This window comes from Diadema setosum, chromosome 17, assembly GCF_964275005.1.
Source record: "Diadema setosum chromosome 17, eeDiaSeto1, whole genome shotgun sequence".
NCBI classification, from domain to species: Eukaryota; Metazoa; Echinodermata; class Echinoidea; order Diadematoida; family Diadematidae; genus Diadema; species Diadema setosum.
The window spans coordinates 10,974,721-10,986,902 of NC_092701.1; the positions used below are offsets into that span (position 1 = coordinate 10,974,721).

The following is a 12,182-nucleotide window of genomic DNA, read 5'->3' on the forward strand; positions in this document are numbered from 1 at the left end:
TAATCTTTTTATCAAAGTCATTTTATGTGGTTTGCATAACACAAACAAACAGGAATTAATGCCATGAATACATACACTCTCATCTACGTTTTGGGAACGTGGTATTCCTGTTTATGAGTTGACGCAAAGGGAACCTGAGATAGCAGGTTCCCATAAACAGCATGTAAATGTTACATTACTACGAGTAATTAAAGTCTATTATCAATACACCTTGAAAGAAAAGAACTAGAAAAAGTACTTTGTTGGTTTTAAGTATATCAGCTTCCTATTTACATTCTCTTTTGGCACTATTGAAGAGGTACATACACATGTACTCTTTGTTGTTATTGTTTTTCACATTCATTTTCATAACAAACAGAAATATGCTCAAGGATAAAAAATTGCTTGCAATGCTTTAAATTCTAGCAGTGAAATGAAGGTAAACGACGGGAGAAAGTGTGAAAGACTCTCAACAAACAACAGCTACTTGATTGTCAGTGGGTTATTGAACATCTTACAGCAGCAGAGCATAACCACATTTGAGCTGGCTGATCACATAACCCCAGAACTGAGCACACGGTCATTCTCACCGTATACATGTACAGCTCATCATTTTCATGGTTAATATCAACCCTCTTGATATATTGCAATTGTTAATGTCCTAATATGTTATCTCTCTTGTGTAACTAAAGATACCAAAAGAATGTAAATAAAAAGCACACATGAAAGTACCATGATGAACAATGCTTTTTTTCAATGTTCCATGGACTCTATTTCAATGATATACTTGTCGTATATTCACACTTTCACATAATTGAAAATGTCAATTACATTCTTTTAGTCCCTTGTTACACATAACAGATAAAACAAATGTCAGCATCATTTTCTGTTCATGCACTTAAAGGGGCATTCTAGTGCTCAGAAAAGAAGAAGTAAACATTTCTGAGCACAACAATCAAAATTTGAACAAAATAGAAAGAAAAATAATGAAGATATGATATCTTGAAGTTTTATTAATTTTTCAGGAAACACTTTTTGAACAGTCAATTATATGCAAATACTAAAGTTATGATGTCATACCCTTGTGGAGGTGTCTTGGCTGAGCGGATAAGAGCACTCGTCTCTGAATGACATGAGCATGGTATGGGTTCATGGGTTCGAGATTATGCAAAGGCCAATACTCAGCAAGGCCCTTTGTCCACACTGCTCCTCTCCACCCAGGAGTATATTGGTGCCCGGTAAGATAAGAAAGTTTATGGGTTCGAGCTTATGCAAAGGCCGAAACTCAGCAAGGCCCTTTGTCCACATTGCTGCTCTCCACCCAGGAGTATATTGGTACCCGGTAAGATAAGAAAGTTTATGTTGGTTGATCAGCACGGGCATGCCTGTAAAATGGCTGCGAATGGCAGGAATGATCCCCTAGGAGTGGAGAGTGAGCAATATCAGTGCTGGTTGGAAATAATGTATCCAGCGACTGGGGTAATAATAGCCTGTAAAGCACATTGAGATACTCAACTACAAGTGTGAAATGCGCTATATAAAAAGTATTATTATTATCATTATTACCCTAATACTATTTCTGGTTATTCACCGAGAGGCAATGTACATCCACGTCTCAAATCCCGATACATTTAACCTTGCTTACGTCAACCTCACATACTTGTAAGTCGAATAATTGCCCAAGTCATAGGCCTTTTCAAATCCTCTTCTCATCTATTCTATTGAAAATAACCCCTCATAAGTCTAAATTTCCTCTTGGTCAAAGCTTTTTCTTCAGTCCAAAAATATTCAACTTACTTTGTAGGCAAGGTTGACTGCATATCTACTTGATCATTATTCTGAAGTTACTTTACCAGGAATAACATCATGTTTTACATGTAAATAACAGAAAGATTTAATTTTCATCATTTTTCTTGTACATAATCAAATGAAAATTGTGAGGTCATGACATCATCAGTTCACTCATTTTCACATTCTTATCAACTGCACAAGAACTGTTCTGCAGAAACTAGCAAAACTTCACAATTTCATAACTTCCCTAATGCCTATCCAATTTTGACCAAATTTTCACTTATAATAGTTTTTACTCTTCCTCTAACATCAGACTAACTTATGACTGGACTGGAATTCCTTGTTATAAGTGTATTGACACAAAATATAATTTCGACTGTTGTCATCTGAAAATGTGACAGGGACATTCCTTGCTATACACCATTTTATCTGCACAAATTAAATGGTGGACTGGGCTTAACCACATGTTTGACCCACAATAATGAGAAACTCCCAAACTAGAGTTTGGTCATAACCACAGACTTTCATTGACAATGGTCTCAGAAAATATAACCAACATTCTGTTTCGACTTTTCTGTATGTGACTAACATTTGCCAACCTTCTAAACTTGGAGCACACAGTATTCTAAAGGGTGTGTACAGTTCTGGTCGAGGTGAGGATTTAGCTTTTAATGTTTGCGAGAAATTCAGAAACCACTCTATGAAATGTCACAGAGCATGCAATTCTAAGGGGTATCAAAAGTTTATTTGATGAAAATCGGTTTTTAAATGGCTGAGATATTCAAAAACAAGGTGAAACAAAGAGATCCTAATAAACGGTGTGGTCTGTAGTCTTTTATCATTATCTCTTTTTTGGATATCTCGGCCATTTGAAAACCAATTTTCATCAAATAAACGTTGAATCCTTCTTAAAATTACATGCTGTTTCATATTTCACAGGAGGTTTCTCATTATCTCATTTAAAAATGTTCAAAACATGAATCCTCACCTCAACCAGTACTGTACAGTCCCTTTAAGGATAAGGAAATATGCCAAATCTTATTTGATGACTCCACATAATGACTGTGAAATAATGTCTCATACAGTATGAATCTATGCTCTGTCACTGATCACAATACAACATCCACATGAGCACAATAACAGAAAACGAGATGAAACAATTTAACCACATGGAGATGGATTTGTGGAAAAAAACTGGCTATACTGAGCCATCTTCCTTGCCGCTACTTCTTCAACCAGCTTGGTTTTGATTTTCGCACCAAGCCCGTTTCCTGCATCTCTGTTTCCAACTGGCCCTGAGGTCGAGATAGAGAAAGAGAAAGAAAGAAAGATTAAAAAAAAAAACATGCCGTTACCATGGCAACGCATTGTCCGATACAAATACAAAGGACATTTTGCAAAACTACACTTAAAGAGCATCATACACACCAAATTTCACCTTCATAGAATAAACGGTTCAATTTGATACAAAATGAGTGGTTACCATGGCAACACATTTTTTTTAATATATCAACATATTGATGTCTTGCATAACTACACCTCCCGATCATCATACATACTAAATTTGACCTTAATTGCTTGAATGATGTGGAAGTTATTCAATCCACAAGGTTTTGGTAAAATTATGGTTACCATGGCAACGCTTTGTCCGACAAACACAAAAATTATGTGTTCCACATCTATGCCTCAAAGCCATAATGCCTACCAAATTTGATTTCAATTGCTTCAAAACTGCGGAAGTTGTTCACTCCACAAGATTTCAAAGAAAACATGCGATTACCATGGCAACGCTTTGTCAAAACAAACACAAAGAGTGTCTTGGATAACTACACCTATAGATCATCATAGATACCAATTTTGAAATTGATTGCTCAGATACTATGGAAGTTATTCAATCCACAAGGTTTTGGTAAAATTATGGTTACCATGGCAACGCATTGTCCGACAAACACAAAAAACATGTCTTGCACATCTATACCTCAATACCATCATTTACCCTATGTTTCATTTAAATTGCTTAAAAACTGTAGGAGGAGTTCGCGACGCAAGATTTTGCAACAGACCGACCGACCGACCACCCACCCACCCGCCCGCCAGACCAACATCGCAGTGATTCCTACAGTATACCCCCTTCACACTATGTGTGGCGGGGGTATAAAAAGCATGGTAAACAGCACACTGCACCTAACAATGCTCCAATTTTACAGTATTAAAAAAAAAATGAACATTTTACATGACAAGCCTCTCACAACCCTTCATTATGATGAACACATACACTAAAGAATACATAGCCATACAAACACACAAACAAACATACCTTTGCTCAACCTGTGCTTCAGAAAATTCCTTGAACATTACTCAATAAAGTTGGCCGCAGAGGTTTTTTGTTCTTTCTTTTTTGTTTTCCTTTTTCTTTTGATAGCTGTTACTCTCTATGAATAATATTGTATGCTGCAACTGCAGATCTATATTTTTGCTTAGTGTTCCTTCTTTTTCACTTTGGTGTTCATAATAATACAGATCAAGCACACAATCTTAATATTAATGGAGAGCAAACAAGAAAAAACAAACAAACAAATGACCCTCAGTTACTATTCTGTAATTAATCTCATTCCATAAATACAAAATTCCATTCATTCTGAAATTGGCTACCCTTGAAATTTTGCTACGAAGAATTTGGGGAATGTATGATTTTACGGGGGAAATTCTTCATAAGCAAGACAAAGAAGAAACAAATTAAATACCTTGACAGCTCCTCCCACACTTGACAGATCAAGGAGAAAGGTGTCATGTCCATAGATGGAGTTGATCTCATAGAAGGCTATGGCATCATTACCTGAAATATACAATGCATGAAGTTTACATTTCACACAGGTGCAAAGGCAAAGATGTTTACGTCAAATCTGAAACTTTATTTAAATTCATGATTTTCTTCCGTCGAGATGTTTTTCATTGCAACTGATTGACAAATTGCCCTCCATCGACGTAAATAAGCACTGAATTGATCAGTATTTTAGTAGTAGCCATGATAAAAAATCATGGGCGTACATACTCGAGCAGGATTTGAACCCACGACCTCCTGATCACCGGACAGGCGTCATCTCCACTAGACCACCGAGCTTTCGCCCGAAAGCAAGTGTTGGTTCTAATCCTTACAAAGCAGTACCCGCTGCATACTATAAGGATTAGAACCAACACTTGCTTTCGGGCGAAAGCTCGGTGGTCTAGTGGAGATGACGCCTGTCCGGTGATCAGGAGGTCGTGGGTTCAAATCCTGCTCGAGTATGTACGCCCATGATTTTTTATCATGGCTACTACTAAAACACTGATCAATTCAGTGCTTATTTACGTCGATGTAGGGCAATTTGTCAATCAGTTGCAAATCTGAAACTGCTTTGAGAAACTAGTATGAGCACTTACCTACATCGTAGAGCAAAATCAGTAGAACTATGTCTCTCAACAACAGAAACATCTCACTTTGCACTGTGTGCCACGGAAAAAAAAAATTAGAATGGTACATATGGAGCATGATCAACTCAACTTCCCTGGCTTCTCAAGATTGTGCTCTACCAAGTTCTCTCTTAGATTGCGTTAGCAACAAGAATGTTGGCACTTCTCCACAAGGTTAAATTCTTTCAAGTTATGATACACAATCCATTTGTAAAACTGGATGCTTTCCAGCTGAGAACTTTTGCCCTTCATTTTCCCTTTACCATAAATCATTCCCTGGCTAATTTCTCTTTGGCTGCTCTGTGAGCTCACCACCTAATATTACATTCATATTGCCCACTTGTCCGGTGTAGTATTGGTGTTGTAACTCAGTTACACCAAGACGTGTGGCAATGTGAATGCATGCCTCCGTATCAAACTACATCAGTGTAGTTTGTTTCGGTACCATCCCATAACAAATTGACACTAGGTCCAGCCCTGTTGTAGCATTGGTGCTGCACCGAGACAGGTAGCAATAACATTGCATCACGACACAGCTCCATTGCAAAAATTTTTCGGAAGGTCATAATAATTAACTTATTTCGTAAATTAATTGTCAATTTATTTCCACACTGTTCACCAACTTTCATCACTACTTGACTTTCCCAAATCAATTTACATCTTTAAACTAGAAATGTCGCTATGGCGACTGGTATGCCTCCGCCATAATGCATGGTTCTCCGAATAGGTCTAAAGCACAATGTCTTGACAATGTGTGACGACAGTTTCACAAAACTGGCAAAATATTAAAATGACAGGTTTGTCACCAATGAATTGAATGTTCACTTTCCTTGAACTAGGTTTATTTGGATGAATGGCTATACTATCTAAAGAGTGCGGGTACAGTTATTTGGCGATTTGAGGATTTGTACCCAACTTTTGACCCTTTAATAAGTTTAAAGAAGAAGTGAGATTTAGCACTTTCACTTGGCCTTTGACCTTTTGGCAAGAAACTTCCAAGAGAATCTGTGTTGGGTAATACATGCATACACTAAGTTTCAAGAAAAAAAATCCTACAGGCATTGCATCTAGATAAGAGGGAAATAACGACATTTTGATGAGTTGACCATGACCTTTGTCCCCTGACCTTTGACCCATGACCCCTAAATTCCCTACATGATCACTGCCAGTCAGTGCATGCATATGCACTAAGTTCCATGAAGATACCTTGAAATATTTGTGAGATGAGGAGAAAAATGTGAAATTTTAACATTTTCACTTGACCTTTGACCCTTGACCTTTGACCTCATTATCCAAAAACTCTCTCTGGGGAATCTTTATTTGATAGTTCATGTATACACCAAGTTTTGATAAAATACCTCTAGGCATTGCATAGATATAGGGGAAATAGTGAAATTTTGAGCATTTGACCATGACCTTTTGACCTTGAGCATGTGCGCCCAAAAGTTGATAGGCACAACTTCACCCACTCATACATATACATGCCAAGTTTCATTGGGATACCTCCAACGGTTTTTTAGATACGCTGTCCACAAAATTCATTACGGACGGAAGGACAGTCGGACGGACAACCCGAAAACATAATGCCTCCGGCGACACTTCGTGGCGGAGGCATAAAAAAAAATCATGATACATTGTAATGAGATTTGAGATGAATAGATGGATGGACAAATAGACATCCTGAAGACATGCCTCCTGGCACCAATAGGGGCGGGGGCATAAAACAAAAAAAAAGAAAGGAATGGTTTGGCAAGAAATAGATGTTAAAGTGTATCTGTACACAGAAATTTAGTTTTCTGACATTGTAGGTTATTGTACTAGTAATATCCTTATGAAATACATGTATAAGAGTATATCTGTACACAGAAATTTAGTTTTCTGACATTGTAGGTTATTGTACTAGTAATATCCTTATGAAATATAAGAGTGCAACGTTACTCACATACAAAAATATAGCTATATATAAAGAGACATAGAGCAATCTCCAAAATGCCAAAAATTACATGCGCCTTGATCTAAGAGTAGTCGTCTGGCGTTACCGACTGCATTCGATGGCGTAGATACTCTCAAAACACGCAAACGCACACAAATGTCTACATACGCAGCTAGGTTGGTGCTGCCGCGCTGCGCCGCAACGGGCCAGAGACCAGGCAGCCGCAGCAGCATTTACTCATGCGGATGCATATGGCTCGATGAGGCGATACCGATAGATGGTATTCGATATAGCTGTGTGCAGACGGAGGCGAACGAAGGAAACGTGCATACACCGATGGTCTACGCGCGGCTATTTTCAGATCTGGCTACTATCTCAAATTTGAATTTTAGGGAGAGTTTCCCTTTAACTTTATGTTCACAACTTCTTACAATGCTAGAAATGTTAGTAAAACACCCCAATCCGTAAAGATTCTAATCACACTCACCCGAGGCTTTGAGGAGGTCCACCATCTCCCTCTGTTGCCAGATCGGGATGAGGAGGTCGGTCTGGGCACCCAGCACCATGACTGGACATCGCACCCTGGAGATGCCCTCTTGCAGGGAGTCGAACCCTTCCCCCATGTCAAACATGTCCATGGCCTGCATGGGAGTCAGGAATTGCATCAAGGCACACAGTCAACAATGAAAAGCAATGAGACAAGTTTCCTGAGAAAGAAGAGTACTTAATCACTGCACACGTTAACCCTATTCTAACTGGGCTATTTGAGATCAAGTTTTTACTGGGGGGGAGTCAATTTGACCCCCCCTTCAGATCTCGGCCGCCGATTGCGCGATCACCGCAAAATTTTGCCTGAACATAGAGCCGGATGTCAACTACAAGATTACATGGTCATACAATAGAAAAATGTTGATTTCATATTTTTTAATAAATTAATTATGCAAATTAACGCATGAAATCATATTTTCACCTACAATGACTCCATCAAAAAGACTGAAGGATTATTAAATTTTTGTGTCAGAGTTCCTCAAGACACATCAAACAATTTTCTTGTAAAAAAAATAGCGCAATCAAAATCATTTTCTTTTGTTTTTTATTGTTTTGTTAATTTCTTATGTATTTTATTGTTTTTTCGATCTTTTGTTTTCTATTGTTTTTTTGCCAAAATTTGTTGGAGGCACTTGTTCAAGCTTATCTACATTAGAATTGATTTATTTCAATGGTTAAAAGTTGAAATAATCTAATTTATATCAATTAAACAAAAAAACACAGTTTCCATTGGATTTGCACACGAAATCATGAATTTGAGCGGTTTTCGGGTTGACATGCATATGCAAAACATTGCATAACTTCAGAATGGTGTACCCGGACATCGCAAATTTGGTCTCAAAATATGCGGGAGACTTCAATGAAAAAAGTCATGAAACGACGCGGCAAAATCTTTGCGCGTTGCGGAATCGTGGCGCGAAACGTCGAGGGGGGGGTCAATTTGACCCCCCCCCCCCAGTTAGAATAGGGTTAAGGGACTATGCGAACCAATGGGGACTAGCACTCATTATATACAACATGTATATTAGTACAGGTAGGCTGCTGACCCAGTGGTAGCTACATACGTGTAGGTAGTGTACACTGCATGGGTAGTGTACTCTATGTTAGCCTACTTAAAATCATAGTCATGAAATTGAAACATTTTGCTGTAAAATTTGTAGCATGTTTTGGTAGGGAATATCACAGGTAAATCATGAAAGTTTTGTAGGAGTTTTTTATCAATTGTGTTTGAAATCACTTTTTTTTTCCTCACTGCTTGGAGGCATCCAGATAATAGGGAAGTCTGGATAAGAGAGGGCTGGATAATCTAGGTCAGACTGTTCCAGGATCATCACTTATGTGGACAAAAAAAAAGAAATATCTAAAAATAATTTTTTTTCTAATATCCCCCCCCCCACATTTTTCAGATCACTTAGATACACCCATCAAAAACAAACACGCTCATGTGAAATCAAGCAGAAGTTTTTCAAAACATTTCAAGAGGCATCGTGGTGAGTAACAGTCTTGAAATTACAGTCTTGAAATTGAAGGCCAATTGGCCTTCAATTTGTTTTTCACATTATATTGACATGTTTAACAGACTGTAACTCACCAACATTCCAACCCACCTCCACCTGAAGACAAGCATTTAATAGGCGTTGTGGTGTAGAGCAGGATCTTAACAACTCTAATGAGGCGAGACTTCTCTTTTCTTTTCTCTTCCGGACTAACAAATCTCTAATGAGGCGAGACTTCTCTGTTCTTTTCTCTTCCAGAATAACAAATAAGTTTAGCAGGAAACATAGAAGCATAGAAGCACACTGCTATTTATATTTCAATCAATATGGCGGCCATATTGGATTTTGCCAATATGGCCGCCCCAGAGGGTGCCCTTCTTGGCGCCTATCAAATATCTATATCGTATGGTTTCGGCTATATGTGTGCCAAATTTGGTGCTTTTGGAAGAATTTGAACCAAAAAACTCCCTTGCGCCCTCCACTGTGACTTTCGTTACAATTTTGCCTGTGTATTAAGGAAATTTATAATCGATTATATCTTTTGATAAAATGGGCCCTGATACAGTATGCTTTTGCACCAATTAGCATTCAAGCGCTTCTCTGGCAAGGTACGATACAGTAGGGTACACTTTTGAATCACATCAGAATGTGGTCCACTTTTGGCAAGGTATGGTATGATATGCTTTGGGAGCATTAGAGTGCTCCTCTGACACGGGCACACTACAGTATGGTACGCTTAGAGAGAACGCTTGAACACACCCCTAATCTAGGCAGGATCTTACCTTTGAAATGTAGAGCAATGAGTTTGGGTCGTATTTGTTGCAGAAGGCCTCCCCTTGGTGCATGATGTAGGCCTCAATCTCAAAGGATGGACAGAGTGAGGGTGGTTCATCCTCATCGATAAGCTTTCTCCCGAAACGCTCTTTCCACTCCGGGCCACTCCGGTAGGTGATGGTGGCTATCTCCCTATGGAAGAGAAGGTGTCAAGGAAATATTTGACTTTGTCCACAGAGGATTTTCACCTATTACAGTGAAGTAACGCTTTTGTTGACCTTGAATGTGTGACATCATTCACCTTTTCATCACTAGAAATACCATCTTCTACAGGTTATGACTAGATACTGTAAAACCAATAATGTTCACATATGCATTTTAAGATTGCAAATTTTGCGAGAGCCAAGAGTCTTCTGTCGAGTTGTTTTTTACTGCAACTGATTGACAAATTTCCCTATATCTACATAATGATAATGATAATGAATAATACTTATATAGCGCTTAATACTGATGTTTCTAAGCACATTAATCTGGAGAAAAAAAAATATTGAGGTAAGATACAGCATTCTGTACATACAATTGTATGATATAACAATAACAACAACAAAAATTAGGATTGAGTAAAGAGATAAGTTTTCAGCAATGACTTGAACTTATCAACACTTTCAGCATTATGAATATAGAAAGGGAGCTTATTTCAAAGAGATGGGGAAATAACAGAAAAAGCCCTATTGCCATAACGGGTACAGGTGCGGGGACCATGTGATAATTGGACAGCGGAGGAAGAATGGAGAGAACGGGTTGAAGTGGAGGAGTGGAAGGAAATCAAGTCTTTAAGATAAGATGGGGTAAGATTATTACATACCTTATAAACAATAACGATTTTAAAAGTAAATAAGATAAATAAGAACTCAAATGATCAGTGTTTTTAGTAGTAGCCATGACAAAAGAAATTATTTTGTATAACAAGCCAATGCTTCCATTGTATTTCATGTTTCGTATTGCTCACGTTCATTTCAATTCAATTCAATTCAAATGATTTTATTTCCACAAAAAGTAATACAAAGCACTATACATAATGCTTACATGAGTAAATTTTAAATCACATAAGGGTGCATCACATTTGGGTGCATCACAGCTGCACCCGCCTGACAATTTACTAACCACTGCGGCTTGCTAGCTGCAGTGGTTAGCTTATATGAAAGAAAGACAAGAAAACATGCTTGGTGGATTACCAAAGTTTCTGAAATAGGAATCATGGGTCTACGTTTTTATTAAAAATTTACCAATGAGATTACACTAAACAATAAAATTGTAGCTCCCTACTTTTCTTACAAAATAAGGAAACTATCTATGGTCTGGTGCCCTATTCCAATTGGCCTTCAGCCTCATGGAATAGGGCACCAGATCCTAGATATTTCCTGTATTCTGTGAGCAAGAGCAGGGGTAGCTAATATTATAAAGAAACATCAAATCATTGGAACTTTAAGTTACTTCACACTGCCATACTGCCCCACCAGCTTTATTGACAACCTTCCATGGCACCACAAGAACGCATTTAGTCTGACATGCCAAGAAGCATTCAGGAAAATTCAAGCCAGAAGTAGAACAAAAATCAGATTCAGTGCTTTAAACTATATGGAATACTACTGCCAGCTCTCCTACATGTACTGCACACTTTGGCAGGCATGTTCAACCAAAGACATTGACATGGTTTATACACGTACACGTACATGATTGCCCAAGCAAGAAGTTGGCCTCAGTCCCAACCGTGAGTGCCTATAACAGAACCATGTGGCTGTAGCTGTACAGGCTCTATGATACAAATTCTATTTTTAGTATACATGTATCATACACATGTAGGTTTTGACATTTGGATTAGACACACAGGTATTTCCACACATCATTTAATCCTATCCATGCCAAGTTCACAACCTGTGCAGTTCCCTCCATCAAGTACCGATTTGAGTTCACTTGCAAGCGGAACACAATCATTGTTCGTAACTACTGGCCTTCATTGACTTTGATTAAATTTAACTAATTTACTGTACGAGCTGAAATTTTCGCGGTGGTTTCATTTTCGCGAATTTCGCGAATCGCCTTTGAACCGCAAAAAAAAACAACACGCGAAAATAACAACGCGCAAATAAGTAAGTTCAGTTAGACCCTCGCAACCGCGAAATTAACAACACGCGAAAATGTCCTCCAAG

General features: G+C 38.2%; 1 protein-coding gene across 1 annotated transcript in view; it reads right to left on the reverse strand.

The window, feature by feature from the left end:
• Positions 1 to 429: 429 nt before the first annotated feature.
• The window catches only part of LOC140241282 (uncharacterized), a 31,391-nt gene continuing 19,638 nt past the window's right edge, over positions 430 to 12,182 (reverse strand). Inside the window, exons 7-10 of the mRNA XM_072321032.1 lie at positions 9,981 to 10,164; positions 7,641 to 7,794; positions 4,515 to 4,606; positions 430 to 3,065 (exon numbers count right to left, since the gene is read on the reverse strand). Coding sequence (XP_072177133.1) covers positions 2,994 to 3,065; positions 4,515 to 4,606; positions 7,641 to 7,794; positions 9,981 to 10,164 — 502 coding nt within the window. The 3' untranslated portion in view covers positions 430 to 2,993. The remainder of the gene's footprint in view (positions 3,066 to 4,514; positions 4,607 to 7,640; positions 7,795 to 9,980; positions 10,165 to 12,182) is intronic.